This window comes from Chelonoidis abingdonii, chromosome 6 (genome assembly GCF_003597395.2).
Source record: "Chelonoidis abingdonii isolate Lonesome George chromosome 6, CheloAbing_2.0, whole genome shotgun sequence".
Taxonomy (NCBI): domain Eukaryota; kingdom Metazoa; phylum Chordata; order Testudines; family Testudinidae; genus Chelonoidis; species Chelonoidis abingdonii.
Genome location: NC_133774.1, coordinates 137,128,839 through 137,153,484, shown reverse-complemented (window position 1 = coordinate 137,153,484; position 24,646 = coordinate 137,128,839). Strand labels below are relative to the sequence as shown.

The window sequence follows — 24,646 nt, the reverse complement described above, 5'->3', positions numbered from 1 at the left end:
TCATAACTCTTGAGTGCTTGACTTTACCATCTTAGTGTTTCTTTAACTTAGTTTTGTTTGTGTTATTTCCTAGGATTTAAAAAAGTAAATAGAAAAAAAAATTCCACCATGTGACATCACACTGAATTTGACACCCACACATGCCATCAGAGGGCTGGAAGCGTAGACCCACAGCATAGACCTCTAAAACGTAAACTGAGTAACTGTTAGCAGTAGAGGACAACCTCAGAGTTATGAACACCAGAGTTACGAACTGACCACTCAACCACACGCACCTCATTTTGAACCAGAATTACACAATCAGACAGCAGCAGACAAACACACATGCGCATGCACACAAATACAGTATAGCATTGTGTTAAACATAAACTATTAAAAAAATAAAGGGAAAGCAGCATTTTTCTTCTGCACAGTAAACTTTCAAAGCTGTATTAAGTTAATGTTCAGTGGTAAACTCTTAAAAGAACAACCATAAACTTTTGTTCAGAATCACAAACCACCTCCATTCCCGAGGTGTTCGTAACTCTGAGCTGCAACTGGGACCAGCCACTTTGCCAGTGGGTTTCAGATACTTGCTGATAGAGAAATGATAAGACTCAGGGACCCTGAGCTCCATTCCGGGCTCAGGAGGGGAGCATGCTCTAGTGGGCAAAGACCTTTCTGCCCATTTCCCCCAAAGCCTGACCCCCCTCCTGCTCTGTACTCTCCAGTCTGTCCCAGTTTGTCTCCCAGTGCCAGTCTCCACTGCTCTCCATTTTCCACGTTCCAGGCCCAGTCTCCTTGCCCAGCCAGCCCTCACCTCCCCCTGGGGGCACCCCAAACCAGTCGCAGACTTCCCCTCATGCTAGCTCCAGTCTATTCCCCCAGGCACCTTGTCTCAGTCTCCTTGCCCAGCCAGCTTAAAGCACTCCCAACTCCTTGTCCTATATCAGTCTCCCCCACCTCCCCAGCCTCGCATTAGCTTCTTGCACCAATCTACCACCTCCCCACCCAACTCTCGTCCCTCTGCGCTCAAGTCAGGTTGCTTACTGCTCCACACTCCCTGGACCCCCCAAAGGACACAATATCCCTGCTCTCAGCTCTCGTGCCATAGCAGCCCCATTCAGCCAGGGACAGCAATTGTAGGGAAAGTCCTGCTCAGACCCTGAAGCCTGGAATGGTGTATGTGCAGCCCAGTTGTCATGTAGGAGCTATGAGGGGACAGAGAATGCTCAGTGCAAACAGCATCTCCAGAGAATTTAGCTGCTGCACTTTAACAAGTGTGAAATAAGACTTCCCGAAGGTTTATAACTTGACCAATTTTGGTGAATTTTCATGGAAACAGCAAAAGGCACATGCCGGACACAAATGCCTTGCCAAATTTCAAGTTTGTGCCCCAAAGTTTGGGGTGCTATAGTTTGTCAATGAAACAGCTGTAAATACTTTTTAAAAACTTGAGTAAAACAAAATACTCTTCCCAATCTCGTTCTCAGAAAAACAGCTGAACCATTTTAGGTGAAACTTTAAAAAAAAAATCCTGTGGCAGACACCTGGCATGGAAGTTTCAATGCAAACAGTTAAAGTTTGGCAAAGATATAAGCAACTGAAGAGAGGGTCTTATAATGGGAAGCATTGGGCAAGCGGAACTCCAGGCAGCACTATTTGTGCTGCCTACTGTGTTTGAAAACCACTCCTAACCTGTCAGTGCTAAGTGAGCATTACAGGCATTCAACACTGCATTACTGAAGTAGAGAGAAGGAAAAAGTATTTGACTTAAATCAAGTGAACAAATTAGATGATAAAGAAACGGGTAGAAATAAGGACAGAATGCCAGGGAAGAAGCAGGAGCGTCTGCATAGCACAGAGGGAAAGACGATAGCTCTCTCTGTATAGCTGTCCCATCCGGGCAGCATAGAGACCTCATATGTCAGTGCAGTACCATTTGCTTGCGATGAGCTGCCTGTTTGCCCTCTGATCCATGGAACTGTGTCTCCTTTTTGCCCCAACCAACAGTGATGAACTTTCCTGCAGGAGAGACAATTGCAGTATCTGAAGACTTACAAAATGACACCATGCAGTTTGACAGATAAATAGAACCCCAAGGCAGCATGCCTTCCTAGCCCATGGTGCAGGCTTTTAGAGGACAAGCTCTTAGAGCTATTCTGTGGGATGCATTTCCTAGCGATACATGTGGCTAACAGCACTGCAGCAGCTGGGTAACTGTGCAGCAGGTTTGGCACATTTAGAGCCTCTGCTGCCAAGAAAAATATTGACACTCAGCCACAATCTACTAACCTGACAGTAGTATCCTGCTGCCTCCTGGGCAGAGTTCATGCAGGTCTGTTTGTTCATTTCATTCATTTTTATGAGATAACATTGAAATACTTTTGAATGTCTGTTCATTGCAACAACTCACCTTCCCCAAAGTCATCCTGGTGGATCTCCTTTTCAGTAATTGGTTCAAAGTCCTTTGTCATCATTATAAGAGTTTGCTGACCTGCATGGTAAACATACAAGCCAAGATTAAAAATTACGTGTGTGGTATTCTCCAGTGTCAGAGAGAAGGTTGAATTCAGTTCCCCTGTTTGTCATGTAGCAAAAGGAGAGGGGAAAAGATATCACTCTCAATAACAAGAAAATATGATTGTAAAGCCACAAAAACTGGCAGGGAGACTCAGGCCTGGTCTACACTGCGCATTTATACTGAATTTAGCAGCGTTAAACCAATTTAACTCTGCACCCGTCCACACAACGAGGCCCTTTATATCGATATAAAGGGCTCTTTAAACCGGTTTCTGTACTCCTCCCCAACGAGAGGAGTAGCGCTGAAATCGGTATTGCCATGTCGGATTAGGGTTAGCGTGGCTGCAAATCGACGGTATTGGCCTCTGGGCAGTATCCCACAGTGCACCATTGTGACCGCTCTGGATTGAACCAATTGACTCCTGATGCACTGGCCAGTTAGATAGGAAAGCCCTTGAACTTTTGAATTTCATTTCTGTTTGCGCAGCGTGGAGCTCTAATCAGCATGGGTGGCGATGCAGTCCAAATCCAAAAGAGCTCCAGCATGGACGTATGGGAGATATGGATTGATCGCTGTATGGGGAGACAATCTATTCTATCAGAGCTCCGTTACAGAAGACGAAACACAAAGCATTTGAAAAAATCTCCAGGCTATGATAAACAGAGGCCACAGCAGGGACTCAGTACAGTGTTGCGTGACAAGCGTAACGGAAACCCAAGAATCAAATGGACGCTCATGGAGGGAGGGAGGAGGACTGAGGACTCCAGCTATCACAGTCCCCGCAATCTCCGAAAAGCATTTGATTCTTGGCTGAGCTCCCAATGCCTGTAGGTCAAACACCATGTCCCAGTGGTTCAGGGTATATTCTCATCAATTACCACCCTCCCACCCCGTGAAAGAAGAGAGGAAAAAATCGTTTCTTGCCATTTTTCAATGTCACATATGTCTACTGCATGCTGCTAGTAGACGCGGTGCTGCGACGGTGAACAGCAGCATCCCCTCCCCTTCCTTCCCTGATGGCAGACGTACAAAATGGTGGAAAACCGTCATCATCCCATGAGTGCTCCTGGCTGGCCTCAGTAAGGTTGGCCGGGGGCGCCTGGGTAAAAACGGGAATGACTCCCTGTCATTCCTGGCAGATGGTACAAATGCTTGGTAACTGTCCTCATCATAGCAGCTGGAGCCTGAGCTGCATCAGCACCCCCCAACTCCCCTTTCATGTCTAAAGAAAAGATTCTGTACTCCCGGACTAATCATAGCAGTGGGAGGCTGCCTTCCTCTCACCCCACCCTTTAATGTCCTGCCTGGACTATCACAGCAGACTAGCTCTCCCTCATTTTATCTCGCTAAAGTCTTATTCCTGCATTCCTTATTACTTCATCACACAAATGGGGGACATTGCAATGGTAGCCCAGGAGGGTTGGGGAAGAGGAGCAATGGGTGGGTTGTTGCAGGGGCCACCCTAGAATGGCATGCAGCTCATCATTTCTGCAGAGATCTCTGGGCTCTGACCCAGAACGGCTGTGCTCTCTGGCTCTCTAGTAGACTTGCCCCATATTCTAGGCAAGACTGACTCTATTTTAGACAAAACATAAAGAAGGGAATGACCCGGCAAGTCATTCCCATTTTTGTCCATGCGCCCCCGGCCAACCTCAGCGAGCCAGCCAGGAGCACCCATGACAGCAGCAGATGGTACAAAATGATTGATAACTGTCATCTCATCGCCAATTTACAATGGCAGGCAGTGCAATAGGGATGGTAACCATCTCTGCTACTTGCAAAGGCAAATGAATGCTGCTGTGTAGCACTGCAGTACCGCCTCTGTCAGCGGCATCCAGTACACCACACGGTGACAAGTGACAAAAGGCAAAACAGGCTCCATGTTGCTGTGCTATGGCGCCTGCCAGGGCAATCCAGGGAAAAAAGGGGCGAAATATTGTCTGCCGTTGCTTTCATGGAGAAGGACTGAGTGACATAATTTACCCAGAATCACCCGCGACACTGTTTTTGCACCATCATGCATTGGGATCTCAACCCAGAATTCCAATGGGCGGGGGAGACTGCTGGGAACTAGTGATAGTATATTAGCACACAGTGCATGCTCGCGGAAATTGACCGCTACCCTCGGTACATGGACGCACACCACGACATTAATGTGCTTAGTGGGGCCACATGCACGTCGAATTTAATATAACTGTTTTACCAAAAACGGTTTATGTGAAATCGAATATCCACATCAGTGCAGACATACCCTCAGAGGCAGCAGTTCTTGAACACTACCTCAAATTCAACTTTGAAACTGGACTACGATCAGGGGTCGGCACTTCCAGAAGTGGGTGTGCCAAGTCTCATTGTATTCTATCTAATTAAGGTCACGTGCCAGTCAAACATTTTAACGGTTTTTTAGAAGGTCTTTTCTATAATTATATATACTACACATAGTGTTGTATGTGAAAATAAACAATGTTTTCAAAATGTTTAAGAGCTTCATTTAAAATTAAATAAAATGTTGATCTTACGCCACCTACCACTCAGCCCGCTTGCTGGTCTGCGGTTTCTGTTCACTCTAGGCCGGCACTTGAGCCTGTGGGCCTGCGGCTGGACCCAACTAGGAAGGGTCTGGCACCAAACCCCAGACGACGGCAGGTGGGGCTGTGCCAGGACCCAGATCAGCGCGTGGGCTGAGCGGTGCCTGCGCCGGACCCCACTGAGGAAAGGTCTGGCGCCAGACCCCACACCGGCACGCGGCTATGTGGCGCTGGTGGCGCTGGGAACCCCAGAATTGCAGCTGGGCTGAGTGGCTCAGGCCGCTGCCGGCTCATGGGTTCCTCTCTCAGCTCCTGCCAGCCAGGATCCCGGGCCGGACCGCTCAGCCCGCTGCGGTCTGGGTCTCGCGCCCTGCCCACAACAGTGGTACTACTTCTCCCTGGTTCTGGCCCATTCTCTTCCCTCTCTGCCTGATCTGAGAGTTGAGTGGACCGAGCACAGGGCTGGGGTGAAGGGTTGGCTAGAGCTAGAATTGAAACGAGGGGGCTCAGGGTTGGCGCAGGAGTTGGTGTGGGGCACTTACCTGGGCAGCGTCCCATGGGTGTGTGGTGCACGGTGGGAATGTGAGGTAGGGGTCAGGGCTCCCTGTTTGGTGCTCAGAGTGGGGGTGGAATTGGGGGGGGCGCTGGGGATGTGGCGGGTGCAAGATCAGGCAAGGGCTGGGGGCATGTGAGGGGGGTGCAAGGTTTCGTGGTAGGGGCTGGGTATGTGTGGGGTACCAATCAGGGCATGCATGCCGACAAATTTGGGTATTCACCCGACGAAAGCTCATGCTCCAAAACCCCCCAGCCCCAGAGCTGGCCCCCTTACCATGAGGCTCCTCACTCATCCGGAGCCCTGCCACCGCTGCCCCCGTGCGCGCAGCCCTGCTGCGCCCCGCCCCACCCCTCAGAGCACTATGTGGCAGCAGCAGGGCTCCGGATGAGCAGGGAGCATCTTTCCCTCCCCATGGAGCCAAATGCTGCCCCGCGGAAGCACCTAGCCCCAGCCCTCAGAGCGCTGTGCACATGGTGGCAGGGCTCTAGGAGAAGGTGGTGGAGGGGGCAGCGGCTTGCTGCGCTCGAGTCGGCACTCCGGCCCAGGACCGCGGACCCCACGGCTTGCCGCGTCAGCAGGATTTTTAATGGCACGTGGAGTCCCAGCAGGCAGCCGCGTGCCATTAAAAATTGGCTTGTGTGCCATCGGTTGCCGACCCCTGGACTAGATTTTAAGTTGACAGTAATTCCTATAAGTAGAGAAGATCACAATTTCCTATGGGAGAACAGGTGCTATAAGTATTTTACAAAGAACACTATGCTGCTACTCAAATTAGTTGGAGTTGAGGACATTTAGTGCTTTGCAGATAATGTTCAGCACCTTGTAGGATTGGGTCAAGCAGAGTTTGCAGCCTCTTTGCCCAGCAGAAGTTCCTTCAATAATCGCATTGAGACCTCAATATAAAGACCATACCAGGGAGAATACAGCAAGAAGCTGATAATTTTTTCTTGCATTTAAGACCTCCAGATGTTTCAGAAGAGCCAGAGAGCTCCCCTTGATTCATCATTGAGGCTCATAAGAAAAGGAGAGTAAAACTTGTCCACTTATTTTGGTCTCTCATGTGCACCTTTAAAAAACCAAGCCTTTTGCTTCATCTAATATACTTGGACTTCAGTAAAGCATCTGACATGGGACTACATGACAAATTAGTTAAATTAGAGAACATGGGGATTAATACAAGAACTGTAAGGTAGAAAAGGAACTGGCTCAAGGGGAAAAGGAAAACAATTGTGCTCAAAGATGAACTATTGGACAGGAGAGAGGTTACTAGTGGAGTTCCCCAAGCATCAGCCTTGAGAACAATTTTACTCAATACTTTTATTTACGACTGTGACTGAATGCACCCCTGTATTCACACCCTAAATAAATCTTTGTACACAATAGGCCTTGTGACGTATCACTTGAAAACTAATAACTCAATGGTCAGTAATACCATGATGAAACGTGTGTAGCAATGTTATATGTAAAGTTACGAACGTAAGCTGAAATCATGACTGAAGTGTGTTTACTAGACAAGTCTGAGGAGGGGGTAAACAAACCTGTTTCTCAAAGATAAAGGACAAGCTGATGCCTCTAGCCAAGTGTCATCGAAGCTGATAGGCCATCACTGGTCACATTCTTTGGCAACGAAGGGGTGTGGGGCAGGAACAAATAGATCTGCATCTTTGCAAACAACAGCATGGAACTTATTTCACAGCTGGATTCCTTGTCTCCTTCCTCACAGTGGGAAGGAACTAGAGGCAGCCCTCAGGAAAATGCATTTCAAAAGGTGACTGAACTATAAAAACAACCCAAGTTCTCTCTCCTTATACATCTCTTGCTCTTTCACCTAAGATGACAACTAAAACCAGCTCATCTGACTTTGGAAAAGAGCTCGATCTGAAATTTGGTCAGCCCTGTTCCTAGGAGCATGTGGTTAAGAATTTTTATCTTGAATCAAGTCTAGTTTGCTTAGTACTAGGAAGTGTTTTATCTTCCTTTCTATTGTGACCATTTATGACATTAAAGCCTTGTACTTGTACACATTTAACAATCTCTCTTTGTAGATAAAGAAACTTGTTTTATTTTTTAATCAAAACTAATCCGTGTTGTGGTTAAACTGGGCTAATGGGGGAACTACATTTAAAGTAGCAGACTGTTGTATACTGATCTTCTTAGAGAGACAATGGATCTAATATATCTGGACTGCTCAGGAGAGGGCAGGACAGAGCAGAACACATGTTCTGGGAGAAAATCTGGGACTGGGAGTGTGTTGGGGTCACCCTGCAAGTGGGTAACCAAGGCTGGTGGAAGCCAGAGTGTGATTGGTGTGTGGCTTGCAGGTTGCAGCTATACACATACACTCAGAGTGGGACCTGCATGCTATCTGACTGTGAGCGGCCCAGGTGGGAGTAACAGCAGCAAACCAATTGGAGGCACCCACATTTGCAGGGCAGGGGTGACGCAGTTCCTCACTGGTCTGGATTGTACCGCAGAATTTTACAGTTAATACAAGACATGTAAGGTGAGTAAGGAACTGACTCAAGAAGAAAAAGGCAACAGGTTGTGCTCAAAGTTGAACAACTGGAGGGAGGTTACTAGTGGAGCTCCTCAAGGATCAGCCCTGGGTCCACTTTTACATAATATTTTTATTCATGACCTTGGTGTAAGAAGTAGAAGTGTGCTAATGAAATTTGCTGATGATTCCAGAGGAAGAAAATCTAAACAAAAAAGGAGTTCAAGAGAACTGGCAGTTTCTCAAGGAGAAAATATTAAAGGTACAATTGCAAACTATCCTCATGTGAAGAAAAGATAGGAAAAATACTAAGAGGCCAATATGGAGCCAATACAGAAACTCTCTAATTACCCGAAAATCAAAACAGAACCCTACAAGAAGTGGAAGTATGGACATATTGCAGGAAGGGGTACACAACAATAGCTCAAGCACCGAGGGACAAAAATCAGAAAGGTTAAGGTGCAAAGTAAATTACAACTAGTAAAGGGATAAGAGACAAAAAGAAAAGGTTCCTAATATATTTATAGAACAAGAGAAAGAAAAGGGAAGTGTTAGTCCTCCATTTAGTGGGGAAGGAGAGCTATTAACTGACGACATCAAGAAGGCTGAGGTATTTAATACTATTTTGCTTCAGTCTTCTTTAAAAAGGTTAATGGTGACCAAATAGTCAACACCAGGGGTGAGAAAACTACAGCCTGCAGGCCGGATCCGTTTTAGGCCGGCCCATGAGCTCCCACTGCAGAACGGGGGACCACACCATGCAGCTCAGCCTGCTTCGGCTTTGGTGCTGGGTCGGGGGTTGCTCCAGTGCTCCAGCCGGGGCGCAGGGTTGGGGTCGCACCACGCAGCTCCAGAAACTGTGGCACGGTCCCGCTCCGGCTCCTACACACTCCAACGGAAGTTGCAGGGGCAGTGCCTGTGGATGGGGCAGTGTGCAGAGCCACCTGGCGACGCCTCCGCTTAGGAGCCAGAGAAGGGACAAGCCGCTTGAGGTAAGCACCGCTCGGAGTCTGCACCCCTCAGCCTCTCACCATGCCCCGACCCCCTGCCCCAGCCCTGATCCCCCTCCCACTCTCCACACCCCTCAATCTCAGCCTGGACCACTCTCCTACACTCCAAACTCCTCATCCCCAGCCCCACCCCAAAGCCCACACCCCTCACCCCCTCCCCAACCCCAATCCCAATTTTGTGAGCATTCATGGCCAGTCATAAAATTTCTATTCCCTGATGTGGCCATTGGACCAAAAAGTTTGCCCACCCCTGCTCAACACAATTAATATTTACAAGGCAGAAGGAACACAAGACAAAACAGGGAACGAACAGGTAAGTTAGAGGACTAAAAAAGATGACTGTGGGAGACCTGATAACAGTCTTCAAATATGTTAAGGGCTGTTATAAAGAAGACTGATCAATTGCTCCCCATGTCCACTGAAGGGAGGACAAAAAGTAATGGGCTTAAATCTGAAGCAAGGGAGACTGTGGTTAGATAGCCGTAAAAGCCAAACTCTAAGGGTACTTAAGTTCTGCAATAGGTTTCCAAGGGAACTGTAGAATCCCCATCATTGGAGGTTTTTAACAACAGGTTGTACAGACACTTATCAGGGATGGTCTAGGTTTACTTGGCCCCACCTCTGCACAGGGAGCTGGACTGGATGATCTCTTGATGTTCCTTCCAGCCCTGCATCTCTATGATTCTCCAATACAAAGTTGGGAGGTATCGTCAACATGGAGGAGGACTGGAATATTATATAGGAAGACCTGGATGACCTTGAGAACTGGCGTACAGAAATGGGATGAAATTTAATAGTGGGAAGTGCAAGGTCATGCATTTAGGGTCTAAACAAACATCTGCTATCAAGTGGGGGTTCATCAGCTGGAAGTGACAGAAAAGGAAAGAGGCCTGGGTGCCTTGGTCAATAACAGGATGACAATGAGCCACCAATGTGATGCAGTTGCAAAAGAGGCAAATATGATCCAATGATGCATCAGGAAGGACATATCCAGTAGAGAGAGAGAGAGAGAGAGAGAGAAGTAGTAATGCCATTTTACAAGGCACTGGTAAGACCTCATCTGGAGCCTGTACAATTCTGATCACCCACGTTCAAGAGAGATGAATTCAAACTGGAACTGGTGCAAATAAGTGATCGGGGGAATGAAGGCCTATCTTATGCGGGGAGACTGGAAGAGTTTGGTTTGCTAAGCCTAGCAAAACAAAGGTCAAGAGGGGACGTGACTACTCTCTATAAATACATCAGGGCGGGGGGGGGGGGGGGGGGATAACAGGGAGGGAGAAGAGGAGTGATCAAAGATAAAGGACAATAATGACACAACAACAAAAAGATATGAACTGGCCATGAACAAATTCAGGCTGGAAATCTGAAGGTTTCTAACCATCAGAGGGATGAGGTTCTGGAAGTTTCCCAGTAGGAGTTGTGCAGGCAAACAACTTAATTTTGAGAGAAAGCTGGACATAAGTACAAGTGGAATTGCATGGCAGGGCCTGGCAGTTCTTAGAGTCACTCCTGGTCCATGTCAGATAGTCTTAAAAAATCTCATGCTTCAGGGCTTCAGCTGGTCACCTGCAGAGGTCAGGAAAGGATATTCCCCTCACAAAGTATTCTGGGTTTTTTTTTCCAAGCTCCTTCCTCTGAAGCATCTGAGATGCCATGGCTAGAGATAGAAAATTGGCTGAGGTGGGCCGATGCTTTGAGGTGGCACTAAGCACTCTCTTTCTCAGGTGATTGGGTGGCTGGTTCTTGCTCACATGCTCAGAGTCTAACAGGCCATATGTGGGGTGAAGAAGACATCTTCCCCCAGATCAGATTGGCAGTGACCTTGGGATTTTTTGCCTTCCTTTGCAGCCTGGGATGCTGATCACTTGCCAGGGTTATCTTGGTGTATGTCACTAATCAATTCCATGCCAATCCAGGGACCTTGGGCACTGGGGCACCTTGGGCCCTCCTGTTCTGTCTGTGGAACACAATAAATTAGACTAGGGCTGTTGATTAATGGCCGTTAACTCACACAATTAGCTCAAAAAAATTAATCACAGTTTTAATCGCACTCTTAAACAATAGAATAGCAATTGAAATGTATTAAATATTTTGGATGTTTTTCTGCATTTTCGTGTACATTGTATTGTATTTCATGTACATTGTATTCTGTGTTGTAATTGAAATCAAAGTATTTATTTTTATTACAAATATTTGTACTGTAAAAATAAGGAAATAGTATTTTTCACTTCACCTCATACAAGTACTGTAGTGCAAACTCTTTATTGTGAAGGTGCAACTTACAAATTTAGAATTTTTTGTTACATAACTGCACTCAAAACCAAAACGATGGAAACTTCAGAGCCTACCAGTCCACTCAGTCCTACTTCTTCTTCAGCCAAATGCTTAGACAAACAAGTTTGTTTACATTTGCAGGAGATAATGCTGCCCTCTTCTTATTTGCAATGTCACCAGAAAGTGAGAATAGGCATTTGTATGGCACTTTTGTAGCCGGCATTGCAAGGTATTTACGTACAAGATATGCTAAACATTTGTATGCCCCTTCATGCTTCAGTCACCATTCCAGAGGACAAGCTTCCATGCTGATGACCCTCATTAAAAAAAAATATATATATATATAGGTTAATTAAATTTGTGACTGATCTCCTTGTGGAAGAATTGTATGTCCCCAGCTCTGTTTTACCCACATTCTGCCATATATTTCATGCTATAGCAGTCTTGGATGATGACCCAGCACACGTTCATTTTATGAACATTTTCGCAGCAGATTTCACAAAACACAAAGAAAGTACGAATGTGAGATTTCTAAAGATAACTACAGCACTCGACCCAAGGTTTAAGAATCTGAAGTGCCTTCCAAAATTGGAGTGGGATGAGGTGTGGAGCATGCTTTGAGAAGTCTTAAAAGAGCAACACTTCGATGCGGAAACTACAGAACATGAATCACCAAAAAAGAAAATTAACCTTCTGCTGGTGGTATCTGACTCAGATAATGAAAACGAACATGTGGCAGTCCATACTGCTTTGGATTGTTATCGAGCAGAACCCGTCATCAGTATGGACTCATGTCCCCTGGAATGGTGGTCGAAACATGAAGGGGCATGTGTTAAAGATTCATATCTGGCACGTAAATATCTTGCGACACCAGCTACAACAGTGCCATGAGAATGCCTGCTCTCACTTTCAAGTGACATTGTAAATAAGAAGCAGGCAGTAGTATGTCCTACAAATGTAAAAAAACTTGCTTGGCTGAAGTAAGACTGAGTGGACTTGCAGGCTCTACAATTTTACATTGTTTTATTTTTGAATGCGGGGGGGGAGGAGGGTTGTACATAATTCTAGATTTGTAAGTTCAACTTTTAGGATAAAGAGATTTCACTTAAGTACTGTAGTGCATTGAAAAATACTATTCCTTTTGGGTTTTTTACAGTACAAATACTTGTAATAAAAATCAATATAAAGTGAGCACTGTGCACTTTGTATTCTGTGTTATAACTGAAATCAATGTATTTCAAAATGTAGAAAACATCCACAAATATTTAAGTAAATGATATTCGATTACTGTTTAATAGTGCAATTTACTGCGATTAATTTTTTTAATTGCTTGATGGCCCTAGTTTAGACAAATATATTACAGTCCGCAGGAGACTAATTTCAGTTGTCAGGTTTTGTGTGGGGGTGCTGGATGATGTTAATGGCCTGTGCTATATAGGAGGACAAACTAGATCTGGTGATCCTTTCTGGTCTTCAACTTTATGACTATCTTTTGCTGTTGCTTCTTATACAAAGGATTAGAAGCAATTTCTGCTATGAAGAATGTCACGAGGAATTTAACACAACTATCCCAGCTTTTTTGAATGCAGCACCAGATTTTATTTCCTTGAGAGAGATCTGTAAAGCTGCTGAACCAGAACACGTGTGTGTCATAATTGTTCAGGGCCAGGTAACTGGATTACGCAAGCATAGTTCGGGGGTGAGCAAAGGGGCAGAATTCGGCTCTATGAAAACTGATACAAGGCTGTGCTAAACTATCTTGTATTTGCTCAACAGAGTTTACAAACAGACTATAATCTGTACCTGTAACCAGCAGGACAAGCTCCTGGTCAGGACTCCAGCTCATGGTGGTCAGACCACTGTCCACACTCCCAACGCATTCAAGCTGTAAGAGAGCAATGAGCAGCGTGAGGTATTTGTGTATGTACAGGTGATACATATACAACAGCAAGAAAGGCTGACTGTCTCTCCAATCTATTGTTCTGATTTACGAGGAGCTGGAGGAGATGACAACTGCACCAGCTGTGGCTGCTCACGATCACCAGAGCTGTGCTCTGGTAACAGGCCACAATCAGTTTTGGTGAAGTGAAGGGAAACTCCAGATACCTGCAAAATGACTCAGTCTTACATAGAAGGAGTCTCAGTACACACACAATGAATTTCAAGACACCAAAACACATTCCAAGCAAAACCAGTACGCATTAAAACAATGTTAAGCCTGAGAAATCAATTTGTAAAGCCAAGACATATAAGATTAGAAGCTAAACCTTAACTCTGACCCTAGTGCTCATGCCAGAAAGTATCATCTCTGACCCATTAGACAAGTTGTTAATACATACTATAGGACATGATCTTTCATACACTAAATGACAATACTTTACGCAGTCTTCAGACTAAGCTTGATTTTTATTATTATTTTTATTTTTTTCCAGTCTGAGTGACATTTGCAAAATATGCCACATGTGAACAAAGTTGGCTGAGATGGCAATAGCAGCTATCCAACCCCTGGTCTACACTATGGGATTAGGTCGAATTTAGCTGCATTAGGTCGATTTTATAATGCGTCTACACAACCAACCCAGTTCTGTCGACCTAAAGGGCTCTTAAATTCAATGTGTGTACTCCTCTCCGGCAAGGGGAATAGCGCTAAAATCGACCTTGCTGTGTCGAATTTGGGGTAGAGTAGACACAATTCAATGGTATTGGCCTCCGGGAGAGTGCTCCAGTGTGACCGCTCCGGACAGCACTTTCAACTCCGATGCACTAGCCAGGAACACAGGAAAAGCCCCGGGAAATTTTGAATTTCATGTCCTGTTTGGACAGTGGAGCAAGCTCAGCAGCACTAGTCCCAGAATCGCAAATGAGCTCCAGCATGGACTGAACGGGAGACACTGGATCTGATTGCTGTGTGGCGAGAAAAATCTGTGCAGACAGAACTCCAGTCAAAAAGAAGAAATGATAATATATATGCCAAAAATCGCACAGGGTATGATAGAGGCTACACAGCAGTGCTGCATGAAAGTTAAGGAGCTCAGGCAAGCCTACCAAAAGACAAAGGATGCAAACGGTCGCTCTGGGTCAGAGCCCCATACATGCTGCTTCTATGATCAGCTGCATTACATTCTAGAGGGGGACCCTACCACTATCCCACCATTGTCCGTGGACATCTGCAATGGGGGAGTCTCACGCAACAGGGAGGAGGAGGATTTTGTGGATGAGGAAGAGGAGGAGGAGAAGAATGCACAGCAGGCAAGCGGTGAATCCGTCCTCCCTGGCAGCCAGGACCTTTTCATCACCCTGGAGCCAATACCCTCCCAAGCTGGGATCCCCAATCCTGAAAGTGAAGGCACCTCTGGTGAGTGCACATTTGTAACTACAGTACAGGGTTTAAAAGCAATAGTGTTTAATGTCTGATTTGTCCTGAAGACTTGGGATGCATCTGCAGCCAGTACAGATACTGGAAAAGTCTGTTAACTTGTCTGGGGATGGAGCAGGAATCCTCCAGAGACATCTTCATGAAGCTCTCCTGGAGGTACTTTGGAAGCCTTTGCAGAAGGTTTCTGGGGAGGGCTGCCTTATTTCATCCTCCACGGTAGGACACTTTACCACGCCAAGGCAGTAGCAAGTAGTCTGGAATCACTGCAGCACAAAGCATGGCAGCGAATGGCCCTGGGTTTTGGTCGCATTCAAGCAACATTTGGTCTATATCTTTCTATGTTAGCCTCAGGAGAGTGATATTATCCATGGTCACCTGGTTGAAATACGGGAATTTTTGTAAGGGAACAGTAAAAGGACCCCGGTCATGCTGGGCTGTTTGCACTTGGCTAAAAGGGCTCACCCCTGAGAACAGCCATGCAGTGGGGTGGGGGGAAGGTGTGTGCTGCACATCCACCCAAAAACCGCTGCCCCTCCTTTTAAATGGGAAACCCAACTGGTATTGCTTGCTATGGGAAAGTAGGATGCTGCAGTTTGAAACCATTCCCACATGTTATTAAGGCATTAGAAGCCAACACCACATACCCTTTGGCTTACCATGGCTGCCTGGAAACCGAATTCTGTTGCCCAGCCGTGTGTGATGTGTCACCGTACCGGCAGGCACTCAGTATAAAAGGCTAAATCGACCTTGTACCTAAAGCGCATGTGCTGTCTTCTGTGAATTGCTTGATTCACTGTGAAAGAGTCTCCCTTTTGTTCTCAGAAATGTATCATCTTAAATTTTACTCTCCCTCTTTATCCCCCTGCAGTTGCAAATGTTTCTATGCTCCCCCTACCATCTTCATCCCTGAGGTTACCGCAGATTAGAAGGCGAAAAAATGATGTGCGATAACATGTTTTCCGAGCTCATGTAGTCCTCCTGCACTGACAGGGCACAGCTGAATGCATGGAGGCATTCAGTGGCAGAGTCCAGGAAAGCATTAAGTGATGAGAAGAGGCAGCGATGCTGAGGCTAATGGGGGCACAAGCGGACGTGTTCAGGTGTCTGGTGGAGCTGCAGGAAAGCCAACAAGAGCACAGACCGCTGCTACATCCATTGTACAACCACCTGCCCTCCTGTCCAAGTTCCATATTCTCCTCACCCAGAAGCCCGAGAACGCATGGGGGAGGCTCCGGGCACCCAGCCAGTCCATTCCAGAGGATGGCCCAAGCAACAGAAGCCTGTCATTCAAACAGTTTTGATTTGTAGTATGGCTACAATAAGCAATGTGGCCTTGTCCTTCCTTCCTCCACCACCCCACCCGGGCTACCTTGTCAGTTATCTCACTTTTTTTTTTTAAGAAAGAAAGAATGCATGGTTTGAAAACAATAGTGACATCATTTCCTTTGCCAATTGTGATTGAAGGGGGGAGGGTGGTTGGCTTACAGGGAATTAAAATCAACAAAGGGGATCGGTCTGCATCAAGGAGAAACATACACAACTCTCACACGGTAGCCTGGCTAGTCATGACACTGGTTTTCAAAGCCTCTCTGATGTGCAGCATGCATAGCTGTGCTCTTCTAATTGCCCTGGTGTCTGGCAGCTCAAAATCAGCTGCCAGGCAATATGCCTCAACCTCCCACCCCAGCATAAACATCTCCTCCTTACTCTCACAGATATTATGGAGCACACAGCAAGCAGCAATAACAGTGGGAATATTGGTTGTGCTGAGGTCTAACCTAGTTAGCAAACAGCTCCAGCGAGCTTTTAAACGTCCAAAGGCACATTCTACCACCATTCTGCACTTGCTCAACCTATAGTTGAACTGCTCCTTACTACTGTCCAGGCTGCCTATATATGGCTTCATGAGCTACAGGAGCAAGGGGTAGGCTGGGTCTCCAAGGATAACTATTGGAATTTCAACATCCCCAACAGTAATTTTCTGGTCTGAGAAGTAAGTCCCTTCTTGCAGCTGTTCAAACAGCCTGTAGTTCCTAAAGATGCGAGCATCATGCACCTTTCCCGGCCATCCCATGCTGATGTCAGTGAAATGTCCCTTGTGATCCACCAGTGCTTGCAGCATCATTGAAAACTACCTCTTGCGGTTTATGTACTGGTTGGCAAGGTGGCCCGGTGCCGAGACAGGGCCATCTACCAACCCACCACAGTTAGGAAAACCTATTGCAGCAAAGCCATCCACTATGACCTGCACATTTCCCAGAGTCACTACCCTTGATAGCGGAATGTCAGTGATTGCACTGGGTACTTGAATCACAACAGTCTGTACAGTAGATTTGCCCACTCCAAATTGATTCCCGACTGATCGGTAGCAGTCAGGCGTTGCAAGTTTCCACAGGGCTATCACACTCGCTTCTCAACTGTCGGGGCAGCTCTCATCTTGGCATTCCTGTGCTTCAGGGCAGAGGAAAGCAACTCACAGAGTTCCAGGAAAGTGGCCTTATGCATGCGAAAGTTTTGCAGCCCCTAGGAATCATCCCAGACGTGAAACATTATGCGGTCCCACCAGTCTGTGCTTGTTGACTGGGCTCAGAATCGGCGTTCCACTGCATCAACCAGCCCCACTGCCACCATGATGTCCCAATTGCCACATCCCGTGCTTTCAGGAACGTCTGTGTCCATGTACTCCTCACAATCGTCCTCATGCTGCCGTCTCTTAGCCAGGTTCTGCACATACTGCAGTATAATGCGCAAGGTGTTTACGATTGCTCACAACAGCAGCGGTGAGCTGAGCAGGCTCCATGCTTGCCGTGCTATAGCGTCTGCACAGGTAATCCAGGAAAGAAGGTTTGAAATGATTGTCTGCAGTTGCTTTTCACAGAGGGAGGGAGGGAGTGTAGGAGCAGGATTTTATAATTGTATTATGAGAATTAATGTACGATTTGATTTCATCCTGCCAGCCACCCTTTTTGAATAGCAGAAAGGAATGACAGACCAGAACAATCCTTCTGATTGATTATGGTCACCCTTTTGTTTTAGGATAAGTTATAATGTCTACTATGGTTTCCTATATGTATTACAAATTAGGCACTCTAGTTACATATACTTTCTAAACCTTAAAACAAAGAAATGTAAGAGACAGGATCTTGTATTGCGTCTGTGTTAAGGAGATTAGAGGAACGCTGAGGGCCTGAAGCCCCAATGTGAATTGTTTTAGTTATAAGATTTATCAAGGCTTGATTTACAGTGTATTCTGCTGAATATAAAATACTGCTGTCTGTATACCTTTGAAGGTTTCTGTAAGAGATTGTTTGTGTGAATGAGGAATGCATGCATCATGAAAAGATAAGGTGTGAAAGCCATCACAAATGTCCAGATGGTCAAGAAAAAGTGAGAGACTTGGAAGGACCAGGAGACAATCAGAAAACATCCATTGTATCCCATGCTAAACATAGTAGTAGCATTGACGGCCTGAGAGGTGAGGCAGGCGCCCCCGAAGGCGAGACAACAAATAGGAGATAAATTATGGGAAGCCCGATAACTATCAAATGATAACAGCAGAAAACCCCAAGATTAACACCACTTAAGGACAGGATGACATTGCAAAATGCATGAACTCAAATGGGAATTTACATCTATAAAGCTGGGGTGTTTTGCCATGGAACTCTGGGTTCAGTCCTGCAAAGCCTCAGAGCATTGGATCGCAACGGACAGAGCCCAGCTACTCACTTGTGCTCAATCTAACTGACCATTAGATTGACTCGAGCTACAACAGACTGGTAACTATTAACATCAACTGGCAGGAGTGAGTGAGTGTGTGACTGAAAAGCATATCCTAACTGTTGTATTTTCTATAAATGCGGCGTATTTGCCTTTTCCCCCTGAAAAGATCCTGTGTGCTTTGTATAGCATAACAGGAGGGAGGGGAGACTTACGACGTGCACCCAAAACCACCCGCGACAATGTTTTTGCCCCATGGGACATTAAGAGCTTAACCCAGAATTCCAGTGGACAGCAGAGACTGCGGGAACTGTGGGATAGCTGCCCACAGCTCTGTGAGTCAATGCGAGCCACGGTACTGAGGACACACTCTGCCGACTTAATGCGCTTAGTGCGGACATACACTATCGACTGCATAAAATCTATTTCTAAAGATTGACTTCTATAAAATGTACCTAATTTCGTAGTGCAGACATACCCCAAGTGTCAGCACAGACTGGCTGCCAGAGTGTCACCTAACCCTGGATCATGCCTTGCCTACTCTAGAACTCCCCTTCGCTGCTACTTCCTTTGCAGTTGCACCAGTTGGAGTACAATAGCAGATCTTCAGGAAGTGTCATTGTAGATAGGACCCTAGTGAATTTAAGCAACTTGCCCAAGATCGCACACAAATCCATAGCAGAGTATGGACTAGAACCCCATCCCAAACAAAGTCTGAAGTCCCAGTCCCCTGCACTATTCCCTGGGCTAAATGGTTCTGATTTCTCATTAATGTTGCCTGGCAGTTATGCTTCACGACCTTTAATCATGGAATGTAAAGCTTCTATTCTTTAAATGAGATCTATACATAAGAAACATGTTTCTAATATACATTAGTTTTCTATGAAGATGTCCTGCACTAACTGATAAGTATCTTGTTATTTAAAAACAAAGCTGAATTATAAACCTATTTTGCTTTGAGGTTAACAAATTAACTGATTTCAGTAGGACTCCCGGTGCAGGCAGGGCATAGTTCCCAATGTTTCATTACTTTTCATTGTCCAGGAATTAAGCAGATGACCAACACTTCCGAGTTACATACATTCTGCCCTCAGTTACACCCAAGAAACCCCAGAGAAGTCAGTAAGGCTGCATGGGTAAGAATGGAGACAGGCTATGACTTCTCCTTTTACCTTCCAGCTTACCTGCTTTGTGCTGAGGTTGCACAGTATAACATCTCCAGCTGCCGTAGCAACACACACAGACTCCTGATCTGGCAGATCTTCAATGCCCACAATGTGGCCACTTCCATCTTCTGGCAGAAAACCATCCACAGTCAAGGAAATGTCATTCGTCACCTAGACAGAGAGAACAATCAGAAAATGACTACGTATTACTTTGTTTAGATTTATGCGAATCCAGAGGGGGCAACTATCTATACACTCTAGGCACCCAATACCTCCAAAAAATACAGCACAAATATTACCTCACATGGAGCAGTAAGAATAACAGAACTCACCACCACTGAGCCAGGCAACTCAGATATCAGACAGGGAAATACCTGTCTTTATTCTCAGTTACATGGAAATATTTCATTGCTTTTCAAACTGATTATTTTTTAAGTGAAAGATCAAATAAACAGCAATGCTCCTAAACAGAATGTGTCCCATTAAGTATCATTTTATGGCCCCTAGGCCCCCCACCTCAAAGGGACTATAAGAAGGTGCAAGTTCCTGCTGAATTTGCTCCAATATTTCTGAAGGATCTTATAGACAGTAGAGGGATAGCATCACCTTAAATACACATGACTGGAATGTTTTCACATGCTGGTTTTACAAACTACACATCAGAATACTACAGCGAGAAGTTTAGAGGAAATTGGTCTCTCCTCTCCTTTAGCTTCTTTACTAGGAATGCTGGAGAGAACATTTTTAGAGCCAGTTTGACTATTTTTCCTGTACAAATACATCAGTTTCCCCCACCTGTGTGGGCCTTTCACACAGCAACTGAGGAGAGAAAAGCAATTATAAAACCCAAAATTGTGATTCTAAAACCATACACACTGGCTAGTGGTATGCATGTGCATGTCGGGGGCAGGGTGAGCATATTTAATGACAACTCAATTTTTGTAATTCACTAGATTTCAAGTTGATGGTGTCACTAGAATCAGTATGGAGATTCTATAGAAGCATCTTTCCTCATCACAAACTAAGAGAATTCTTCTGAGACTTCTGCAGACAGAGTGCACTCAGCATGGGAGAGAAGTGCCTCATGCTGCTCTGTAGCGCGCCTCCCAGACAAATCTGTGCAGTACTAACAGATTCCACAGACAACAGGGCCCAGACCCACCCACAGAGGAAGCACGGCCACAAAGCGAGGGCTGGTAAGGAAGGAAGACAGAAAAACTTATCTTCCCTTGTGTTCTGAGTGGAACTGAAATTTACACCTTATTCAGGTTACATCTTCATCTGGAAGGCAACTTCTGTACCTTTTGAAACCCTACCTATGAGTTCATGGCTGCTGTAGCCAGAAGGAAGAGCACGCAACATTACTTGTACAAGTTTTGCAAAACACTGGCCAAACACATCCCTGGGTAAAACCGCGCAGTGGGGAAGCCGGTGGAGCCCTTTAAATCCCGCCCGCAGCTTTGGCAGCTGGCCTGGGGCTGGCATTTAAAGGGCCCAGAGCTCCATGGTGGCTGGAGCCTCAGGCCCTTTAGTTTGCCATAGGGGCTACCAGCCACCTCTGCAGCTGGGAGCCCCCTGTCTGGTTTAAAGGCCCTGGGACTCCCAGCCACAGCTGGTGCCCCAGGGCCTTTAAATCTTGATGCCATGCCCCCCGCACTCCAGCCTTATGCGTAAAGTTGAAATCACGCATGTTAAATGCACGTAAGTTGTGAGAGACCTGTTCCTGAGATCACGTGCCCCCCCGTTGCGGGGCAAGCACACTCTGTCCCCCTTTGAGGCAGGGAAATGGGCGTTATAGCCCCATAATTGAGTCCACCTGCCCCCCCTTAGCCTAGTGACCAGAATCAATATGGTGGCCCTCACTCGAAGGCTGTGTGGCCTAGTGGCCAGAGTCAATACAACTGCCCTTCCTCACAGGGCTGCATGGGCCAGATACCAGAGTCAATATGGCTGTCTTCATTAGCCAGGCTGTGTGGCCTAGTGGCCAGCGCTAATATGGCTGTTCTTATTAGCCAGGCAGTGTGGCCTGATAGCTGGAGATGGTGGCCAGTGGTAGGGGGACCCAGGCCCTCCCTAGACCATCAGGTCCCAGCTCAGGCCCTTGTCAGCGGCGAGCGTACTCATCACTGGGTCAGCCGGGATCCGACCGAAACACACTGACTTATTGCTCAGTTCTACAACCGGATCAACAGCTAGTCTCTCTGGGCTGCTTCCTACTCAGTCTTCCAGTGACTTGGTCCATGGGTGTCTGAGGTCTTAGGCCTGTGAAGTTCCCGATGGTTCCAATCTCGGGCATCTGCAGGTAGACAAGTATCCACCTGTGTCTTGGCATGGCTGGCCTCCCCATTCTGGGGCTCCTGGGCAGAAGCCTGCAATGTGCGTCCTCTCTCCTCTGTGGTCCACCCTGACTGAGCTGGACTGCTCCCTTTTATATTGATACTCCAGTTGGAAAATGGACAGCAGGGGTGAAGGGGTGTGTGGCTTCCTCTGTCCAGAGTCATGGGTAACACCTCCTTGTCCAGTGCAGGCCAAGTACACTCCATCACACCTCCATAATGAAATGGCCCTAAACTAGATTCAGTGTCAGAATTTAAGTACTCATTTATGTCCCTTTATATAATTAAGGCTCCTCCTGTCCTTGAGAGCTATGAAAAAATGGGAGAAGGAAGGCATATCTGCCTGTGGCAGAGCCAAGAAGCTGAGCAAGAGCGTCGGAAACAAGGGGCGAGAACGAAGCAGCATCCAAACAAAGCCTGACTGAACCTGATATCACACCTCAGATGCTTTACCCCTTAGGCATTTGAGTGCTTTAAAAGCCAAGAGAACTTGATGCGCTGGTTACAAGACGTGTCTAATGGTTACAGTCAGAATTCTGGGTCTGATCTCAGCTCTTGCTCTGACTCACTGTGTCTGTGGGCAAGGTACTTGGTCTCTCTGGGTCTCTGTCTACAGACTCTTAGTATAGACCCTTTTTAATGAAGATCCAGCCTTCTGAGAAGCAACTGAGCTGTGCAGGCTTAGAGTGGAGCTTTTGAGGAGCTCCTGCACACTGCAGGAACAGGGCTACAGAGTTCACTCATGGATAAGCTCATGTCTATGGCAGTTCTTTGCTTAGGAACCTCAATTAAACAGTCAAAAATAATGGCTCATAACATGCTTTTTATTGATGTCTATTCAGCTCGGTTGACTCCTATCATTCCTGTACAGTAGAAGGGAACTTCACCAGGCACCAATCTAAAGGCCTCCATTATGAATTCAGTGAGAGTTCTCTGACTTTCCTGTTTTAGCACCTTCAGAATACAGTGGCAAAAAGAACTGAATTGGACAGGGCATGTAACTTTACCAGGACATAAGCAAAATAATTAAAATGTAGATTTGTCTGCCTTCCAGACTGCAAGCTTGCTTCAGAGCAGAGACTTTTGCAGGTGTACCCTACAGTGCTGCAGACATAATGTTGGCACTAAACAAACTCCACGTGAAGGGCCTAGAGCGTGCTCACTGCTATATAGAACCCAGTGAGGACAAGGACCAAAACTAAGGAGTTTCCAGTCCAAAGAGATTATATGATCTTTATGTGTGGATGGTACACAAGACACGGCAGCCGCACCACAACACGACTATTGGCAGGAAAACGCATTTCCAACAATCCACAGCCAACCTACTGTGCGCGTGCGTGTGAGAGTGAAAGAGAGAGATTGATCACAAACTACTGTCACCAGGTCCAAGCCTGTAACACTCAGAGTGCTCTGAATGCCCAGTAAAGTCAATTGGCATGAAAACATTTACCTTCCTGCAAGTATGAACCCAGAATTAGCATCAGGAAGACAGCCCTAAACAAAGCTTCGGAACTTCCACCAGTAACTCACCCCTCGAATGGCTGGGTCGAGCTCCAGGATCCCATATTCTGAACCAATGAGCAGCGTCCCTTGGTCTGCATGGAGGCAGAAACACTGAGGACTCCCCAAAGCCTGGACAGGCCCATGCTCTCGAGCGTGCAGTAACTTCAAATTTCTCATTGTATCAGCAACACAGGAACTGGAGAAATACAATCCCCCAAAGAGCTATTAAACAAATGCATGGAGGGAGCTGTAAACTGAGCCTGAGAAAGGACATACGTGACTGCTTGAGAGGAAAGAGAGCGTCGGAGGAAGGATGGGGACTACTTACTTGAGAGAGAAGGTGAGCAGGAGGGAAACTGAGGAAAGCTCACAAAATAAGGAACGGGCTCAAGAAGGCAAGGCAGCTGCTCCTATTCACCCTGAGGCTGACACGAGAACGAGGGGCTCGCCGGGAACCTGAAAAGGGACAAGATTACGGCCAAGAGAAGGAGTTTTGTTCATTTTCTGTTTGTCTCAGGTGGGCACTCGCTGTCCCGAGAGCAGCACGGAGACCGGCCGCTCCAAGCAGGGCAGCGCCGCGCGTGGAGGCTGGGTCACTAGAGGGCCCCGCCTGCCAGGTGAGCCCCACGGGGGGCGTGGGCAGAGCCGCTGGGGCTCTCGAGGTTTGATCAGCCCCCACCCCGGGTCTGCAGGCGCCGCGGAGGGTTCAAACTCGGCCTGGAAACAAGCGGCGAGAGGCCCGGGCCCCGCGGCGGCCGAGGCTGCCCGCCCCGCCCGGACAAGGGGAGAGGCCCCGGGCGGGCAGACACACACAGCGCTGCAGGCAGGGCCGCGAGCCCCCTCCCGCCAGGGCCCGGGGCGCTCCTCACCGGCGCGTGCCCACGGCTCAGGAGACGGGCGCTGCCATATTGAAACCGCCAGCAGCGCGCGACCGGCAGGCATGGGAGGAGCATGCGCAGTAGAGACCCTGGCGCCCAAGCAGGGCAGCGGCGGGGCGCGTGCTCAGCTGGTGCAGGCGGCTGAGTCGGTCTGCGGTCCCGGGACAGGACTTGCTGTCAGTGCGGCCGCACCCGCGAGCAGCGGGGTCCGTCCTGCAGCCAGCGGCGCCGCGCCGCCTTGCTCCTGCCACCCAGCGAGGTCCGCACGCGAGCCGCGCCGGACCCCCCACATCCGCCGGGGC

At 47.2% G+C, this 24,646-nt stretch overlaps 1 protein-coding gene across 5 annotated transcripts in view; it reads right to left on the bottom strand.

The window, feature by feature from the left end:
- The window catches only part of ELP1 (elongator acetyltransferase complex subunit 1), a 127,267-nt gene extending 102,841 nt beyond the window's left edge, over positions 1-24,426 (bottom strand). For 2 of the 5 annotated variants that reach the window (XM_075067448.1, XM_032786286.2), the window contains exons 1-7: positions 24,336-24,426; positions 23,795-23,922; positions 23,494-23,662; positions 19,646-19,798; positions 13,172-13,253; positions 2,396-2,476; positions 1,919-2,004 (exon numbers count right to left, since the gene is read on the bottom strand). In XM_075067448.1, coding sequence (XP_074923549.1) covers positions 1,919-2,004; positions 2,396-2,476; positions 13,172-13,253; positions 19,646-19,798; positions 23,494-23,643 — 552 coding nt within the window. In that variant the 5' untranslated portion in view covers positions 23,644-23,662; positions 23,795-23,922; positions 24,336-24,426. Of the gene's footprint in view, positions 1-1,918; positions 2,005-2,395; positions 2,477-13,171; positions 13,254-19,645; positions 19,799-23,493; positions 23,663-23,794; positions 24,077-24,335 lie in introns of those variants that run through there. The other 3 variants (XM_032786284.2, XM_032786287.2, XR_004374475.2) reach the window with 2 other exon arrangements.
- Positions 24,427-24,646: the final 220 nt, after the last annotated feature.